At 45.6% G+C, this 20,280-nt stretch overlaps 1 protein-coding gene across 16 annotated transcripts in view; it reads left to right on the forward strand.

Moving 5' to 3' along the window:
- The window catches only part of RBFOX3 (RNA binding fox-1 homolog 3), a 509,742-nt gene that overhangs the window by 483,921 nt on the left and 5,541 nt on the right, over window positions 1–20,280 (forward strand). For 14 of the 16 annotated variants that reach the window (XR_009556141.1, XR_009556140.1, XM_060253332.1 and 11 more), the window contains 2 exons: window positions 14,557–14,596; window positions 15,499–15,560. Coding sequence is in view for 14 of the 16 variants with exons in the window: in XM_060253332.1 (XP_060109315.1) it covers window positions 14,557–14,596; window positions 15,499–15,560 (102 nt within the window). In the remaining 2 variants the exon portion in view is untranslated. Of the gene's footprint in view, window positions 1–14,556; window positions 14,597–15,498; window positions 15,573–20,280 lie in introns of those variants that run through there. The other 2 variants (XM_060253338.1, XM_060253331.1) reach the window with 1 other exon arrangement.

Here is a 20,280-nt window from a genome sequence, read left to right on the forward strand (position 1 = left end):
GGACTCTTATCTGGGAGAACCGGGTTTGATTCCCCACTCCCTCACTTGCACCTGCTGGCATGGCCTTGGGTCAGCCATAGCTCTGGCAGAGGTTGTCCTTGAAAGGGCAGCTGCTGTGAGAGCCCTCTCCAGCCCCACCCACCTCACAGGGTGTCTGTTGTGGGGGAGGAAGGTAAAGGAGATTGTGAGCCGCTTTGAGACTCTTTGGAGTGGAGGGCGGGATATAAATCCAATATCTTCATCTACTCACAGGGTGTTTGTTGTGGGGGAGGAAGGTGAAGGAGATTGTGAGCCGCTCTGAGACTCTTTGGAGTGGAGGGTGGGGTATAAATCCAATATCTTCATCTACCTCACAGGGTGTCTGTTGTGGGGGAGGAAGGTAAAGGAGATTGTGAGCCGCTCTGAGACTCTTCGGAGTGGAGGGCGGGGTATAAATCCAATATCTTATCTTATCTTATCTTATATCTTACCAAAACGAACTGCATTTTCCAGTTCTCACCCATTCCCAATCATAGAAATTTGTTAATACTTCATTAACAAAGCATGTTGTGGCCACATTTATTGTACAGGGGTCCCCTCCCCCCCCCCCCCCCCGTTTCAAAATAGATTTTTGTGGAGTTAAAAAGTTTATAAAGGAAAGTCAAGGGAAGGTTCAGGGTTCTCTGGCATTTCAGTTTCAAAAAGAGGTAATTAAGAGAGGGGAAACAAAATAGACGTTTGTAAAATTATGCATGACTGGAGATTAATTATAAAGAGCACTCATATTCCTCTGCTAAAATTCTAGAACTTGTAGTCACCCCTTGAAACGGATGGACAGGACAGGAAGACTGGCGAAGCTTTGGCATGTCTCCAGCACTGCAGTCCCATGCTCACTTCCCCTGAGAATAAACCCCATTGGACACAGTGGGACTTACTTCTGAGTAGTCACACTTAGGATTGTGTCTCAAGCTATCTGGGAAGCCCCACGTTGGGCTGAATAGCTGAGTACAAAGACTATGGCATTTTTCAGACTGCAGCTGCCTTTGGTGGTTTTGTGGGTGTCATGGCAATTCCTCTGATTGCGCTATCGGTGCCATCAGTTCATACTTCACCTCCCCCCCCCCCCCATCACAGTTCTGTCATTCACATTCACAATGAGAATTGTCATGGGTTGGTGGGGGGGGGGTCGCATGCATTGAAAAATCATAGTATTTCAGAAGCCTCAAGGGTGCCCTCGCAATCCCTGTTGAAGTACGTTACACTTGAGTAAGCATGCATGGAGAGGCACTCTTCCAGGATGAGTCTGCTCCAGTCTCCAGCACCTTTGCCCTTTCTTGGACTTGGAGAACAGTCTCCATGAAAGCCCCCTTCTCACTCCCGTTCCCTTCTCTGGGCCTCACATCAGAGTTAAGCAGTGTCTGTTGTCATCCAGGCCTGTCCCAGAACACATGGGCAGGGCACAGTCTCCTTACATGGGATTAGCCCCATTGACTTCAGCATGTCTATTCTAGTGTAAAGCAGGAGGGGGGGATGGGATCCAGGGCAGTCTTAAGTATCCAGAATATTGCTCTCTCTCCACTCCCTTCCTTGCTGTAGCTTATGATTAATATGTATATCTTCTTCAGTCTCTCTCTGCATTGTTTTGGTTAACATCTCAATAATGGGTTTTTAAAGAAACTTTTCAGCCCTGGCATGCAAATATTTTTAAAAGTTCACCGTCCAAACATGTCCTTTCGGGACAGGTTTTGGGCGACAGTACGCGAGACAAGAAAAAATGTTCCCATTCCAAGCAAGAGGCTATCTTGTGAATTCATCCCACAATGGAGGGGGGGAAGTTTGGGAGGCGGGGAATGGTTTAGGAAAGAATGGGGGGAAATAAAGAAATACCAGGACAGCACAGGGATGTTAACAAAGTTCTCTTGGTGCAAGAAACAGTAACATCAGGAAATGAAAGCAGAACATGAAGGCAATCTGGAAAATGCCTATGAGACTTTTTTCCCAGTGCTGCTTTACTCCCCGGTTCATCCCTGCCCTTTAGCCAGAGGCGCAAACTAGAGGGCAACGTCCTCATTTCTCTCTTGTAAGTGAATCTGGAGCTCAATAAGAAGGAATAGAGAGAGATGTTAGCTATAAAGATTAGACAGGATACAAAAATTAAAGGAATAAAAGTGGATGACGCAGAATTTAAAATGAAAAACTAGGGATGGGCACCAGGAAAATGGAGTTTGTCCCTGTTCGTGGGGTGTCACGAACCTTCCCACTTCCTGAACTGGTTCATTTTTTGAGGTTCATGATGCAGTAGAAAAGATGTCAAACTTGCGGCAAGTTTCCAGCTGGCTCTCCTATTTTACCAAAGAGAGATCACCTCCCTTTTTCCTTCTGACCTTGCAATCCTCAACTTCTAGGCCTTCCCCTTTTGGGCCTGGCCTCATCTGCTGGCCTCCCTCTGACTTCGCCATTAGTCAGTTTCCCAGAACTCCCACCACATCCATCAAAGAGAGATTGCACCCCCCCCCCCCTTTTCCTTCCAACCCTATGATCTTTGACTTCCAGACCTCCTGAAGCCCCCCTTTTTGACCTGGCCTCATCTACCAGCATTCCTGTGACTGCCCCATGGGCCAGTTTCCTGACGTTCATGCCACTTCTGCAAAAAATGAGATTGCCTTCCCCTTTCTCCCCAAGCCTCATATCTCCATCTCGTGTCTCTACTGTGCTGCCACTGCCAAGGTGCATCCCTCCTGCCTCTCCCCCATCTTCTGCCCTCAACCCAGGCTCTTTTATGTTTTCCTCCATGTCCCCAAGTCCCACAAGGGGCACTTTTGTTTGGAGGGGCCGCTAGTGGAGTTTCCAGGACTGCAGAAGTCCACCCCACCCCCACCACTGCTTTGATGATTAATTGATAGGCACCAGGGTGTCTGCCACACGAACCACCAACATGAACCACACAAACCTCTGTAAAAACCATGGAGATGGGAGGTTTGTTGCAGGTGTGACTGCATGACCCTTGGCTCACAAACTACAAGCCAGGTGGTTTTTATGATGAATTTAGGTTTGTGATGAGAGCCAGTTTGGTGTAGTGGTTAAGTGTGCGGACTCTTATCTGGGAGAACCGGGTTTGATTCCCCACTCCTCCACTTGCACCTGCTAGCATGGCCTTGGGTCAGCCATAGCTCTGGCAGAGGTTGTCCTTGAAAGGGCAGCTGCTGTGAGAGCCCTCTCGAGCCCCACCCACCTCACAGGGTGTCTGTTGTGGGGGAGGAAGGGAAAGGAGATTGTGAGCCGCTCTGAGACTCTTCGGAGTGGAGGGCGGGATATAAATCCAATATCTTCTTCTTCTTCTTCTTCTTCTTGCCTATCCCTGGTTATAACACTGTTGGAGCCACAAAAATCAATACATTACTTATTGAACATATTGAAGAAGACAAAAATTATAACGAAATTCCTAATGTAACAAGGAGGAGATGCTATAAAGAGTACAGTGTGTACAGCAGCCCCTGACTTTATTAAATATCTGGGGATAAATGCAACTGGATAAAACTGTTATCTCTTCAAAAATAACTATCAGAGACCTTGAAATTGATACAAGCAGATTTATTCAGATGGGGAAAATTAAAATTTTCATGACTAGGAAGAATTTCAGCAATCAAAAATGTATTGCCAATTTTTTTTTTATTTCAAATGTTCTCTCTCTCACACACACACACACCATCTGTCTGTCTGTCTGTCTGTCTATCTATCTATCTAAAAAGAATACTGACAGAGTTGCAAAGACAGATAAATGCATTTATCTGGAATGCCAAAAAAACCAGAATAAGTTTTAAAATACTTCAAGATGAGAAAAAGAGAGGAAGGCTAGCAGTTCCAAATATAAAATCGATAATGTAATAAAAGCCCTTTTGTCTTGGCAAAACTGAGCAACCTGATTGGTTGGGACTGGGTGGGACTGTGGTGCATCAACCTTTGGCCCGTCAAACTATCAATCAAGAGTACTTGTGTGCCATTGGTTGAGTTCACTCATCTCTCCTGCCGGAGTGGCTGTTGCTAGCCAGCAAAGCTGACTCTGTCAGTAAAAGGCAACCAACCTTAGTTCTGAAAGTTACTGGCTCTCCCTACTCTCCCATTGGCTGAGCCACCTGTCACACTGATTCACAGAGGAAAGAAAGAAACCCTTCCTTCAGTTGGCTGAAGGAAGGAGGAGGAAGCAGCCAGAAGGAAGGCTTCCCTTGACTGGCTGAGGACTCCTCCCTATCCTCCTCTGGAAAGGGGAAAAACGACATCCTGTGGCAGCAGACCAGATACAGAGAGATATACGAGGAGAAAATGACACAGAGAGAGATTGAAGTCCTCTGCTTAAGACCAACAATGTATCACAGTCAGACTATTGGTCTGAAAGGTATCACTAAAGGCCTCTGAGGCAGAACTCTTTGGGGCCAGTCCTAACTACAGCTGCCAGTTCCAGGTTGGTGGGAAATTCCTGGAGATTCTTTGGTGGAGTTTGAGGTGGGCATAGGAGTTAGGGATTCAGAGCAGGGTCTGCCAGACCCAGGTTCTTGCTGTGGAAGCTGTCTGGGTGATTTCAGACAATCCACTTCTCAATGCTATTCAACATCTGTGTGTGCCCTCTCACCCAGCTGATATGGAAGTTTTGGCTGGGATTTCATCCCTATGCTGATATCACCCAACTGTATCTGTTGATGGACTGCCAGCCAAATGCTGCCCCAGACAATCTGGCCAGGGGTCTAGAGCAGGGGTGTTGAACTCATTTGTTATGTGGGCTGGATTTGACATAAATGAGACCTTGTCGGGCCGGACCATGAGTATCATAAAATGTAATACCAGGTAGAGGACATATAAATTTTATAAAGGGCACAGACACACAATTAAAGATTTTTTTTTACTTAAAATAAAACTTGCTTAAAATATAAGCACACTTGCAATATTTTGTTTTACAGTCTCTGATAAATGTCACCTCTTGCTATGAATTATTGCATCAAAAACTGCAGACAATGTCTGTGCTGTACCAGTCTTGAATATGTGCTGTTCGGGTGTGCACATCTGTAAGTTGCAAACCTACTTTTAATTCATTGACATTCATTACAGATATCTCATGGTCAATGCTTTGAGCCTAAGACCCAGAGGAACATGAAGCAGCTGGACACTTTGAGCTTTTGTACATAAGTTGCTTCACGCATTTGTCAAGAACTTGTGAAGGCATCAATGCACAGACTGAGGGCTATGTGCTTGCCTACAAAACTCTAATTTTGCCCAGAAAAATGACTACAACTAAAAAAAAAATACAACTTCCCCCCCAAAAAACTACTACAAGAACAGAGAGACAGCCATGTACAGTGGTCAGTGTCAGCCTACTATCTTGGAAGTCTAAATTCAAGACCCCCAATCAAAGGAAAATGTGAAAGAAAACTTAAGGAAAATTTTCTGGGTAAACCTGGGGTGGAACACACTCTCAGCCTAATTTTGATATTTCTTTTCTAAATAGTTCACATGCTTTCCTATAGAGAGAGACTGGAGGGCATGAGTACAGTGAAAAAGAGGAAAGGAACCCAGTTACACCCATAACAAGCCCAACAAAACTCTCTCTCTCTCTCTAGCAAGGCAAAAAGCTCATACCTTCACTAAAATGTTGCTAGTCTTAAAAGCACTCTTCGTAGCTCTCCTGTTGATGGGGACTGACAAAGGAAGATCTGGCTCTTTCTTTCCTTCCCTGGGGCATGAGGAAGGGGAGGAGCCTCAGCTATTCATTAGAAGGAAGAGAGGCTTGTCTCAGTAGCTCTGCAGGGTGATTAATTGAGTCTGGCAAACTTAATCACCCAGCAGAGCTATAGACCCAAGCTCCCTCATTGGCTGAGGCTGCTCCCCCCTCCTCCTCCCTTTGGGAAAAGGGAGGGGGGAGAGGAAAAGGCTGCTTTGCTGCTCTGGCCTGTCCGGGGAGAAACACAAAATGGCAACCGAAAAAAGCAGGCAAGGGAAAATGAGGCAGACGACAGCCAGTTGCAGGAGGGCCTGATTGGAGCCCTCTGCGGGCCTGATTTGGCCCGCGAGCCGTATGTTTGACACCCCTGTTCTAGAGGCTCCAATTGGCTGGCTGAAGCAGAGTCAGCTGAAACTAAGATGAAGATCCTTTGGCTGGACCAGGAAGATCCCAGGTTGGGATCCCTTGATGGTGAGCCACTAACAGCCAGGCCACTTGTGAAGAGCTTAGGAGTGACTATGGATGCCTCTCTTTTAATGGAAGTTCAGATCACAAATGGACCCCATGGACAGTAACACAAGGCTAAAAGATATGGTGCTGGAAGATGAGCCCTTCAGGTCAGAAGGTGCCCAATATGCTACTGGGGAAGAGTGGAGGGCAAGTCCAAGTAAACCACAGAAAGAGTGAAGCAGCTAGGCCAAAGCCAAAAGGACGCTTAGCTGTGGATGTGTCTGATGGTGAAAGAACAGTCTGATTCTGCAAAGAACAATACTGCATTGGAACGTGGAATGTAAGATCTATGAATCAAGGTAAGCTGGATGTAGTCAAACGAGATGGCAAGACTGAACATCGACATCTTGGGAATAAGAGAACTAAAATGGACAGGAATGGGTGAATTTAACTCAGAGGATCACTACATCTATTTCTGTGGGCAAGAGTCCTGTAGAAGAAATGGTGTGGCATTTATAGTTAACAAGAGCGTGAGGAAGGCTGTAATGGGATACAGTCTCAAAAATGACAGAATGCTCTCGGTCCATATCCAAGGCAAACCATTCAATATCACAGTAATCCAAGCCTATACCCCAACCACTGATGCAGAAGAGGCTGAAGTGGACCAGTTCTATGAGGAACTACAACACCTTCTAGAATTAACACCAAAAAAAGATGTCCTCCTCCTTATAGGGGACTGGAATGCCAAAGTAGGAAGTCAAAAGGTAACCGGAACAACTGACAAGTTTGGCCTTGGAGAACAAAATGAAGCCGGGTAAAGGCTAATAGAGTTTTGTCAAGAGAACAAGCTGGTCATAGCAAACACCCTCTTCCAACAACCTAAAAGGCGACTCTACACATGGACATCACCTGATGGGCAACACAGAAATCAGATTAATTATATACTCTGCAGTCAAAGATGGAGAAGCTCCTTACAGTTAGCAAAAACAAGACCTGAAGCTGACTGTGACTAAGATCATGAGCTACTCATTGCAAAATTCAGGCTTAAACTGAAGAAAACTGGGGAAGCCATTAGGCCATTCAGGTCTGACCTTGATCACATCCCTTATGTATATACAGTGGAGATGAAGAATAGGTTTACATAAGAACATAAGAGAAGCCATGTTGGATCAGGCCAATGACCCATCCAGTTCAACATTCTATGTCACATAGTGGCCAAAAACAAAACAAAAACCAAGTGCCATCAGGAGGTTCACGTGGGTCTAGAAGCCCTTCCACTTTGCCCCACCCCCAAGCACCAAGAATACAGAGCATCACTGCCCCAGACAGTTCCAATAATATACTGTGGCTAATAGCCACTGATGGACCTCTGCTCCATATTTTTATCCAATCCCCTCTTGAACTTGGCTGTGCTTGTAGCCGCCACCACCTCCTGTGGCACATGTTAATCACCCTTTGGGTGACGAAGTACTCCCTTTTATCTGTTTTAACCTGACTGCTCAGCAATTTAATTGAATACCCACAAGTTCTTCTATTGTGAGAAAGGGAGAAAAGTACTTCTTTCTCTACTTTCTCCATCCCATGCATAATCTTGTAAACCTCTATCATGTCACCCTGCAGTCGACATTTCTCCAAGCTAAAGAGCCCCAAGCGTTTTAACCTTTCTTCATAGGGAAAGTGTTCCAATTCTTTAATCATTCTAGTTGCCTTTTTCTGGATTTTTTCCAATGCTATAATATCCTTTTTGACGTGCAGTGACCAGAATTGTACACAGTATTCCAAATGAGACCGCACCATCGATTTATACAGGGGCATTATGATACTGGCTGATTTGTTTTCAGTTCCCTTCCTAATAATTGCCAGCATGGCGTTGGCCTTTTTTATTGCAATCGCATACTGTCTTGACATTTTCAGTGAGTTATCTACCACAACCCCAAGATCTCTCTCTTGGTTAGTCTCTGCCAGTTCACACTCCATCAACTTGTATTTGTAGCTGGGATTCTTGGCCCCAATGTGCATTACTTTGCACTTGGCCACGTTGAACCTCATCTGCCAAGTTGACACCCACTCACCCAGCCTCAACAAATCCCTTTGGAGTGCCTCACAATCCTCTCTGGTTCTCACTACCCTGAACAATTTAGTGTCATCTGCAAACCTGGCCACTTCACTGCTCACTCCCAACTCCAAATCATTAAATGAACATGTTAAAGAGCATGGGACCCAGTACTGAGCCCTGTGGCACCCCACTGCTTACCGTCCTCCACTGCGAAGACTGCCCATTTATACTCACTCTCTGCTTCTTATTAATTAGCCAGTTTTTGATCCACAAGAGGACCTGTCCTTTTACTCCATGACTCTCGAGCTTACTAAGGAGCCTTTGATGAGGAACTTTATCAAAAGCTTTCTGGAAGTCAAAGTAAACAACATTTATTGGGTCCCCTTTGTCCACATGTTTGTTCACCCCCTCAAAGAAATGTAACAGGTTAGTGAGGCAAGATCTTCCCTTACAGAACCCATGCTGAGTCTTCGTCAATAACCCGTGTTCATCAATGTGCCTACTCATTCTGTCCTTGATAATGGTTTCTGCCAACTTTCCTGGTATTGAAGTCAGACTGACTGGCCTGTAATTTCGCAGATCTCCTCTGGAACCCTTTTTAAAGATGGGGGTGACATTTGCTACCTTCCAGTCCTCAGGAACGGAGGCAGATGTCAATGAAAGATTACATATTTTTGTCAGGAGAGCCAGAAGTTCACCTTTGAGTTCTTTCAGAACTCTTGGATGTATGCCATCCAGACCTGGTGACTTATTAGTTTTTAATTCATCCTCCTGTCTTGTCACCTCAATCTGACTCAGGTCTTTCAACACCCCTTCCAAAATTTGTTCACTGCTCCCAAGCGGTGCAATCGCTTTTACATCTCTCACCAAGTCTTGGGCATTACTTAGGACCAAATCCAGGATCGCCCCACCCCTGGTAGGTTCTGTGACCATCTGCTCCATAGCACAGTCATTGAGAGCGTCTAGAAACTCAATCTCTTTCTCTCAACCAGAACACATATTGACCCAATCAATCCGTGGGTAGTTAAAATCACCTATTATGACACGGTTTTTACATTTATCCACTATCTTTAATCCTTCCATCATATTATAATCGTCCTCTATCTTTTGATTTGGTGGGCAATAACAAACTCCCATAGTTAAATTTCCTTTTGGGCCCTCTATTTTGACCCAAAGCATTTCTAGAAGGGAATCTAATTCTCTGACCTCAGTCTTACTGGACTGTATATCCTCTCTGACATACAGAGCCACCCAACCTCGAACCCTTCCCTCCCTATCCTTCCGATATAACTTATATCCAGGAATCACCGTGCCCCACTGATTCTCATCATTCCACCAAGTTTCTGAAATTCCCACAATGTCTATGTTTTCCCCCAACACTAAACATTCCAACTTACCAATTTTACTTTGAACACTTCTAGGATTTGTATACAAACATCTATAATTTCCCAGGCAAGTTAGGCCCGCAACCTTCCTCCTGCTGCCTTGAGACTTTGGCAGACAGTCCATACTGTTTGTCACCATCTCAGTGGACAACTCTGATTCATTACCCGGTACAAAAGTAACAGATAACCCTTCATCTCTTTGAGATGAGTCTTCCCGAACCAGAGACATTTCATCTCCTTTAGGCTTTCCCCCAAGATTTAGTTTAAAAACTGCTCTGCCACCTTTTTTATTTTAAGTGCCAGCAGTCTGGTTCCATCTGGGGACAAGTGGAAACCGTCTCTTTTGTACAGCTCCTGCTTGTTCCAGAAAGCATCCCAGTGCCTAACAAACTTAAACCCTTCCTCCCTACACCATCGTCTCATCCATACATTGAGACTTCTAATTTGTGCCTGTCTCTCCAGCCCTGCACGTGGAACAGGTAGCACTTTTGAGAAGGCTACCTTGGAGGTCCTGGCCTTAAGTTTTCTGCCTAGCAGCCTAAATTTTTCCTCCAGCACCTCACGACTGCATTTCCCCACATCGTTGGTGCCAGCATGCACCACAACCACTGGCTTCTCCCCAGCACTATCAGCCTACCTACAACACATGTAATGTCCGCTACCTTTGCACCAGGCAGGGAAGTCACCATACAGTCAGTACGCGGTTTTGCCTCCCAGCTGTCTACTTGCCTAAGGATCGAATCACCCAACTACCAAGACCCTCCCCCTCTCTCCCTGCCCAGGGATGGTTCCTTGGCACGAAAGGATACCTGCTCACCAGCTGAAGAAGAGGTCCCTTCTGAGGGTTCATTCCCCTTATCCTCAGCATGGTGCCCTGTTCCCTCTCGACCCTCATGCTCCCTGGCAGCAATGGGGCTGCCATGTTCAGAGTGGGGCTCATCTAATACGTCCCCAGGAGTCTTCTCCGAGTGCCTAACTAACTGTCTCTGCTTCTCCAGGTCAGTCACCTCGACCTCAAGGAACTTGTTCCCTGAGGACCAGGAGCTCCTTGCATCGAGCACACACCCAAGACTTCTGCCCTGTGGGCAGATAGTCATACATGTGACATGTTTAAGGAACTAGAGCTGATAGACAGAGTGCCTGAAGAACTATGGTTCATGACATTGTACAGAAGGCAGCAATCAGCACCATCCCAAAGAAAAAGAACTGCAAGAAAGCAAAGTGGCTGTCTTATGAGGCTTTACAGATAGCTGAGGAAAGAAGGAAAGCGAAAGGCAAAGGTGAAAAGGAAAAATTCACCCAACTGAATGCAGATTTCCAGAGAACAGCAAGGAGAGATAAGGAGGCCTTCCTGAAGGAACAATGCAAAGCAATAGAGAAAAATAACAGAATGGGGAGAAGAGACCTCTTCAAGAAAATTGGAGAAATCAAAGGAATGTTTCATGCAAAGATGGCCATGAAAAAGGACAAAAATGGTAGGGACTTAACAGAAGCAGAAGAGATCAGGGAGGGGTGGCAAGAATACACAGAAGAATTATACAAGAAGGATCTCAATATCCTTGACAACCATGACAGTGAAATCACTGACCTTGAGCCAGACATCCTGGAGTGTGAAGTCAAATGGGCCTTAGAAAGCATTACTAACAACAAAGCGAGCGGAGATGACGGTATCCCAGTTGAGCTATTCAAAGTCCTAAAAGATGATTCTGTTAAAGTGATGCACACATTATGTCAACAAATTTGGAAAACGCTACAGTGGCCACAGGATTGGAAAAGATCAGTTTATATTCCAATCCCAAAGAAGGGTAATGCCAAGGAATGTTCAAACTATCGCACCATTGCACTCATTTCACATGCCAGCAAGATCATGTTAAAGATACTACAAGCTAGGCTTCAGCAGTATGTAGATTGGGAACTATCAGAAATTCAAGCTGGGTTTCAGAGAGGTTGAGGAACTAGAGATCAAATTGCCAACATTCGCTGAATTATGGAGAAAGCACGGGAGTATCAGAAAAACGTCTATTTCTGTTTTATTGACTACGCTAAAGCCTTTGATTGTGTGGATCACAACAAACTGTGGCAAGTTCTTAAAGAGATGAGAGTACCAGACCACCTCACGTCTCCTGAGAAACCTGTATAAGGGTCAAGAAGCAACTGTCGGAACGGGATATGGAACAAGATTGGTTTAGAATAGGAAAAGGAGTTCGACAAGGATGTATATTTTCACCTTTCTTATTTAATTTATATGCAGAGTACATCGTGCGGAATGCTGGCCTGGATGAAGCAGAAGCCGGAATTAAAATTGCTGGAATTAAGATCAACAACCTCAGATATGCAGATGATACCACTCTAATGGCAGAAAGTGAGGAGGACCTAAAGAACCTCTTGTTGAGGGTGAAAGAGGAGAGCACAAAAGTAGGTTTGAAACTCAACATCAAAAAAACTAAGATCATGGCATCCGGCCCCATCATACCTTGGCAAATCGAAGAAGACATGGAAGTAGTGACAGACTTCACATTTCTGGGTTCCAGGATCACTGCAGATGGTGGATTGTAGCCATGAAATTAAAAGACGGTTGCTCCTTGGGAGGACAGCTATGGCGAACCTGGGCAGTATAATAAAAAGTAGAGACATCACCCTGCCAACAAAAGTCCGTATAGTCAAAGCGATGGTATTCCCAGTAGTAATGTATGGCTGTGAGAGCTGGACCATAACGAAGGCCAAGCACAGAAGAACAGATGCTTTTGAGATGTGGTGCTGGAGAAAAATCTTGAGAGTCCCTTGGCCTGCCAGAAGATCAAATCAGTCAGTCCTAAGGGAAATCAACCCAGACTGTTCCCTGGAAGGTCAGATGCTGAAGCTGAAGCTCAAATACTTTGGCCACCAAATGAGAAGGGAGCACTCACTGGAGAAGATCCTGATGCTGGGAAAGACAGAAGGCAAAAGAAGAAGGGGATGGCAAAAGATGATATGGCTGGACAACGTTACTAATGTAACAAACACGAATTTGAGCAGACTTTGGAGGATGGTGGAAGACAGGAGGGCCTGGCGTGACTTTGTCCATGGGATCGCAAAAAGTCGGACTCGACTGTGTGACTGAACAACAACAGATCACAAATGTTGCCAGAGTGGCAATTTTCCATATGCACCAGGTTCAACAACTGGTTCCTTTCCTGTCATGCCCTGATTTAGCCACAGTGGTCCATGCAACAGTCACCTCCAGACTAGACTACTGTAACTCACTCTATGCAGGAAGACTACCCTTGAGACTGATCCAGAAACTCCACCTGGTCCAGAATGTGGCTGCATGTGTGTTTGTTCTTTACTAATTTATTGTATAATTGGTTTTAACTTCTAACCTGCCCTGAAACTTGCGACACGGGGGAAGGAGGGCTAAAAGTTTAATTTAAAAAAATAATAAAAGTCCTGATGCTGTGCATTAGGTGGTTGGAAGACCTAGGGTTCCACATTCTAAAGTATCTGTTTTAGCTGTCCCTGGTTGTGTGAGTAGCATTCTTTGCCATATTGTCTGGGCATAAATGTGAAACGGATGATGAAACCCTCTAGCATTAGGTAGGTACAAAACTTCATAGGAAACTTATAATTTGATCATCAACAGAAAAAAAAAGTAGATGCTAATCTGTAGCTAGTGGCAGCATCCTCTCTTGAATCTGCAACACACACCCCCAACCCAACCAGACTGTGCTTACCCCGGTGAACAGTCACGCTTAACCCAGTGGGCAATTGCTGGGCTTCCAGCTGCAGCCAAAAGGAGGGGGGAGGGCCTTGCAACAGGCTTCTCAAAGCCTCTTCCTCCCCACCTGCTCAGCCGCAGCTTGAAGCACAAAGCAGCAGGAAGACCCGTGATGCCACACGGCCATTGCCCACCATGGTAAGGAGCTCCTCCTCTCCTCTAATCCCCTACCCCCCCCTCTCTCCCCCTGGCCCCAATACTTCCCCCCACCCAACATTTTCTGGCTCCAGGGCTGAAAGAGGTCTCTTAATGTTCTCACTCAGATTTTACCATTACAGTTGGGAGTCTTGGTCTTGTTTGCGACAACAACTTTGCAATTACAGAAATAAAGTCAGTTAATTCTACCTGGATGTAATCTCTCTATAAGAAAATTAATTTACTGTGGTATGCGGTAAAAGGAAGGGGAGGGGGTTTGTTTTATGCAGCTGGAGTAGTGCAGCGGGTGTGGCTGCCAGATCCATGTACTTGCAGCATGAAAAGTCACTTGTGTGGCATTTATCATATCATGATCAACTCACAACTGGGAAAGCATCCTTTGTAGTCCTGGCTTTCCCCCCACAATTTCAGATTCCATGCCCAACATAAATTATGCAAGCCAATTGAATGTATGCAGATGTTCTCTGCAGAAAATACTCAATTTGCATGCTCTGTCCTAAAACTGATTATTTTACATTTTGTGGAGAGTAGAAGGGGGATAACAAGAACCAGCATTACGCTGGTAGCAGGAGAAATATGAGTCTGCATGGGACATCTGGGAGCCTGTGGGGAAGAAAACACTGAATAGAAGCCATGCAAGAAGGGGCAGGTAGTCTGGGATGGCCTCAGAGTGCCTCCCCTTACTTTCAATACCCTACTGGCACGTGGCTCAGAAACTTGTGTATTTTTTAAAAACGGATTTAAATGAGCAAAGCCGTTGTAGCATTCATGTGAATTCCCAAATATATAAAGAGTGTCTGAGAGTGACTGCTCTTCCCCGGTCATCCCACTCACCTGTCAGGCAGATTATCCCATCAGCCTGATGACTTGCATAACTCCCACTGTCTAGGCAGAGAAAAGCAATTAACAGCAACTAAACCAACTCACAAAGGTTGATTTGGTTCCAGGACGGGGGCTGTCCCTTGAAATAAATTTGCAGCCACATAGAGTGGACAAAGTGCTTCTTCCCACACAGCTGGGAGTCACGGTTGCCTTTTTTTTTCCCGTTTGTTTGTTTCCTTTGCAGAGTGGTTTACCAGGACGGATTCTACGGTGCTGAAATTTATGTAAGTCCAGCTCCTCTGATTGCTCTTGGGGATCCTTGTTTGTAAAGCAAACACAGCATTTTAGTTTCAAGTCAGGGCTGGTTTTCACGTATGCCACTTGTTTCCCATTCCGTCAAGTAGTGCCCAATGCTGGTAGATGTGCATGCCGCTTCATGGAGGTTATACTGGGTCTGACAAATTGCACCTGCTGACTAAGTTCTGAACTGGAAGGGACAATGGACCATCAGATTTGTGGAGATAAAGGAGTGAGGTCACCTCTTCCAAATCTATCTCTCACAGCTGCGTCTTTTTGTCCCCTCTGAGTTGCAAATCATAATGCAAAAAGCTTCAGAAACGTAATTGTAGAAATGCTTGAAATCACTTTCCCCGTGCATGAGCTTGGAAGGAACCAATGGGAAGAAGCACCTTGGATCAAGTGCAAGACAATGAACTAGGGGTGGGGATTAAGGCTGTGCAGGTGTGAAATGCTAGTTGCCTGTTCCTTTTTACATCTCCCCCAGAGGGCAGAATTTATTTTCTGGCCCAGTGTCAGCGGGCTGTATTACAGCAGCATTTCCCCTCCATATTTAAAGTGCTCTGGGCAATATTTCAGGCAGGCTGTGACGGATTTATCAGAGGCGACATCTCGTTAACACTGCCACCCACCAGGGAGGTGACATTCTCTCCTCAGCATGTTTAATTTCTGCAAGTTAATGTTAGCAAGACCCCCAGGGAATGCTAATGAGACTGGTGTTGGGCTAGTGTTGGGGGTGGGTACATGACTCCCTCCTGGGCTGGGCTTGTGCCTGGTGTGCCCAGTTCCTTTGTAGGAAGTGGCCTCTTGGCCTAGGCACCCCCTTCGCCAACTGGCAAGGCGGGCAGGTTCCTTGCCTTTAATGTCTTGCTTCTCTTGTTTGCTTCAGGGAGGTTACGCAGCCTACAGATATGCCCAGCCTGCAGCAGCAGCAGCAGCTTACAGCGACAGGTAAGCAACCTTGTGTGTAGAGAGCATCACTTTTACCCAATGGAGAACTGATCTTGCACTTTGTGTCCTCGCCCCCTTTGAATGTTATCAGCCAGCCTCCAGGAGACAGGGATGAAGAATAGAACCACCATATTAGGGGATCCTTTCCAGGAAGTGGGGAAGAGAAACCATCTTTGTCCCTAGAAACTGTTTGGTTAATGTGCACTGTTTAATATGCATCTAAACCATAGGAAGTTATGTAAAAGGAGCAGTATGGCACAGCTGTTAGGAGGATGAATGGTGAGTTTTTAAGTCATCTGTTACTTAAGTTGACGGAGGTTTTAATTCATCTGTTACTCTTCTCCTCATCTCCAATGTGGGGATAGCAACAGTGGCCTGCCTTATAAGGCTATTCATGGATTACTGGGAGAATGTATGTGAAGTTCTTTCAATGCTTAGGAATAGTGCTGTATAAATATTTATTGTTATTTATAAAATCCCTTGAGCTTCCACTGCTTAAGACTTTTGCTATTGAATATCCATCTTAAGTTACAGCTTCCTTCTTCTTTCAGAATGTTGGCCTTAAGAGCCTTTGAAATTCAGCTCTTTTCTCCCCCCCTTTTTAAAATCCTCTTATAATTTCATTGTTTTCATTCATATGATCTAATATTGACAAAGGATCTGCTCCAATCCCACTCGTTCTCTCATTAGTTTCCAAGTGCAGCCAGAAATCTATTTAATCTTCATTTCCTGCATATGAAAACTAGTTCTTTTCCGTTTGTTCTGTCCTGCATTTAGTTACCAAATTGTCATTCACTCTGATTTTCCCTAAAGGCACTATATGCTACATTTAGGAACCATGGTGGTGCAAATAACCTATATATGGGCATCCTGACAGCTTCCGTACGTGCAATTCCATTCCTTCTGCCCAGTGTACACTCATTCTTTGCAATTACAACATCTGAAAGGGGCTAGTCTTGAAGCCAAGACAGAATTGTGAATGCATAACTGACAGCAGGAATCTCCTTTCTGCCATTCTTCCAGGATAGGCAAAAGGAAAAAGTCAGCTGTATGCCCAGTTTTAAAGGCATGGTACACTCTTGCCAGAGAATTGTGTTGGTTTTACTGATCATGACTTACCAGTAAAAAAGTTATTTCCGGTCCTGGAATACCAAGCTAAAATCCTATCGTTTCTTCCATTCAACCATGGATACTTCCACACTGGGTGGGAAAAGGTGCCCCTTCTGCGGCAGCATCAGCAAGTGGCAAGGAAGCAGGCAGGAGTGGCAGCTCAGCTGCATGCCCTCACAGCTGATGAATGGCTGAGGGAAGGCCCCTTGTGATTTGTGCTGCTGCTCAGCCCTTGTGAACTGCAGCAGTTTCTCTCTGTTTCAAAGTGGGAACGTTTGGTCTGTTCCAGGGTGCCTCATAAGATACATGAAAACTTCAAAATTATCAATTCCTCTCTCATTTACTGGTAAAACGGCTAGTTTCTATTATGTCAGCTATCCAAGAGGAGATGGCACATCTCTCGGTTAGAGAGATCAAGGCCTCCTGCAACCTCCAGTGGCTCAGATGTAACTTCCCCATGTCTTCCTCCCCTGCCTCCTTCCCCTAGCCAGCAGGGAAGGCAATGAATTGGTGGGAATCACCCCTTTTATTAGCTCTGCCCACATGTTGTCAAGCTTTCAAACATTCCTGCAGTGGAATGGGAGAAAGCTCCGGGGAGCTGCTCTTATGCTACAGCAGTATCATGTGAAGGCCTCCTGTTGTCAAGGCTGATTGGGCCCAGTTGGGAAGGCCGGGACAAGAAATGAACAGCTAATGTGGTCTGGAATTGCCTTGTATCCCTTGCAGGTTGATTTAAAAAGCCCACGGGGTTTAAAGACTTTCTTCTTAGTGAAAAATGGCATCTAAAATGCAGGCATCGAGCACCCTGATGCTCTCAAGGATCCCAGTCAAGCACAGGAACCTGTGAATAGAAGCCAGTCACCCTTGCTCATCTCAGTCTTTTAAATCCTGCATTATTTGTGAACAAGTTCCCCCTCTTCCCCACCCCCCACTTTGGCCATTTCCTGTCACGTTTCTGAAACATGGCAACCCCAGTCTTTTCTTTCTCATTCCAATGCAATTGTTATTGGAGCACTCACTCCATTTGAGATTTTCTTTCTGATTTGCAGGCGGGGGTTATCAAGATCCTTTAGAGTTTTTGTTAGAAGTGCCGGATAAGATGATATAAAACTTTGTGCAATAAAGCTGACACTTTTGTGACCCATTGAGCATTTAAAAGGTACTTATGGGAGTTTCATATATATTAAGAACATTCATATTGTGGAAGCATTTAAATATATTACTTCCGCCACTTCTTTTTCATAGGAGGAGTGTCTTGGAGGGCTGTAGGTTTGAATGGCTTGGGACTCAATGTTCGTAAAATGAAATCCAGTAAAACATAAATATAAGTTCTTAATTCCCTTCCACCTTAAGCTCTAGGGCCAAATGGTTTTCAGATTATTTTTTAAAAGTCTGTTTTCTGGTTTAACTTATAGGTCCCATATAGAAGTTGCCCTAGACCTCACTGTCAGTTTTAGCTAAGTGGTAGAGCACATGAAGACCACCCCAGGTTCAGTGCCTGGACCACTTCTGTGGAAAAGACTGGGAAAGATCTTGCTTGTGGCTGGAACTACACAGCCCAGGGCCGTTTACCAACCCCCACGTGCCACTTCTCTGCTACAGTGCCACATCAGGAGGGAGTAGCTGGAAAGTGAAGAACAGCCGACGTGAGCAGTGGATGCTTCTTCCCCCCTGCCCCTCATATCTGTGGCTTCAGACCCATGCGCTCCTTGCAAACATGCTTCCATCAGCTCCCGTGAGCCATCGCCTCTCAAGGCTGCCTTGTAGCAGAAGAGAGATGCCAGCTGGTTGAAAATGCAACTGAGCTGACCATGAAATTTTTAGGCCTTGGGGAGCTGCTGCCAGTTAAGAGTGGAGACTGGGTGGCTGGTGGATCAATGCTCTGACTCCATGTCTATACATTTGCAATACATTCACTGTTTATAAATGTATAATATTCATGGTTGTAACCCACCTTGGCTGCTCATAAATTGAGACTGTGGACTGTAAATATTCTAAATAAGCAAATGGCAGTTAGTGACAAGGCCACATGCTTGGCCCAGGTTTGATCAGATCGTCCTGAATGTCAGTCTCAAAACCCCTTTTAAAAAATGTCTGTCCTTTTCACCATTGTTTTTACCTTGACAGCCTCAAGCATAGCCACCTTCAAGAGGGGTTTAGATAAAAATATGGAGCAGAGGTCCATCAGTGGCTATTAGCCACAGTGTGTGTGTGTGTGTGTGTGTGTGTGTGTGTATATATATATATATAAAAATTTTGCCACTGTGTGACACAGAGTGTTGGACGGGATGGGCCATTGGCCTGATCCAACATGGCTTCTCTTATGTTCTTATGTGACACAGAGCGTTGGACTGGATGGGCCATTGGCCTGATCCAACATGGCTCCTCTTATGTTCTTATGTGACACAGAGTGTTGGACTGGATGGGCCATTGGCCCGATCTAACATGGCTTCTCTTATGTTCTTATGTGACACAGAGCGTTGGACTGGATGGGCCATTGGCCCCATCTAACATGGCTTCTCTTATGTTCTTATGTGACACAGAGCGTTGGACTGGATGGGCCATTGGCCCCATCTAACATGGCTTCTCTTATGTTCTTATGTGACACAGAGCGTTGGACTGGATGGGCCATTGGCCCGATCTAACATGGCTTCTCTTATGTTCTTATGTGACACAGAGCGTTGGACTGGATGGGCCACTGGCCTGATCCAACAGGGCTTCTCTTATGTTCTTATGTGACACAGAGTGTTGGACTGGATGGGCCACTGGCCTGATCCAACAGGGCTTCTCTTATGTTCTTATGTGACACAGAGTGTTGGACTGGATGGGCCACTGGCCTGATCCAACAGGGCTTCTCTTATGTTCTTATGTGACACAGAGTGTTGGACTGGATGGGCCACTGGCCTGATCCAACAGGGCTTCTCTTATGTTCTTATGTGACACAGAGTGTTGGACTGGATGGGCCACTGGCCTGATCCAACAGGGCTTCTCTTATGTTCTTATGTGACACAGAGCGTTGGACTGGATGGGCCACTGGCCTGATCCAACAGGGCTTCTCTTATGTTCTTATGTGACACAGAGCGTTGGACTGGATGGGTCACTGGCCTGATCCAACAGGGCTTCTCTTATGTTCTTATGTGACACAGAGTGTTGGACTGGATGGGCCACTGGCCTGATCCAACAGGGCTTCTCTTATGTTCTTATGTGACACAGAGCGTTGGACTGGATGGGTCACTGGCCTGATCCAACAGGGCTTCTCTTATGTTCTTATGTGACACAGAGTGTTGGACTGGATGGGCCACTGGCCTGATCCAACAGGGCTTCTCTTATGTTCTTATGTGACACAGAGTGTTGGACTGGATGGGCCACTGGCCTGATCCAACAGGGCTTCTCTTATGTTCTTATGTGACACAGAGTGTTGGACTGGATGGGCCACTGGCCTGATCCAACAGGGCTTCTCTTATGTTCTTATGTGACACAGAGTGTTGGACTGGATGGGCCACTGGCCTGATCCAACAGGGCTTCTCTTATGTTCTTATGTGACACAGAGCGTTGGACTGGATGGGCCACTGGCCTGATCCAACAGGGCTTCTCTTATGTTCTTATGTGA

This window comes from Heteronotia binoei, chromosome 13, assembly GCF_032191835.1.
Source record: "Heteronotia binoei isolate CCM8104 ecotype False Entrance Well chromosome 13, APGP_CSIRO_Hbin_v1, whole genome shotgun sequence".
Lineage (NCBI taxonomy): Eukaryota > Metazoa > Chordata > Lepidosauria > Squamata > Gekkonidae > Heteronotia > Heteronotia binoei.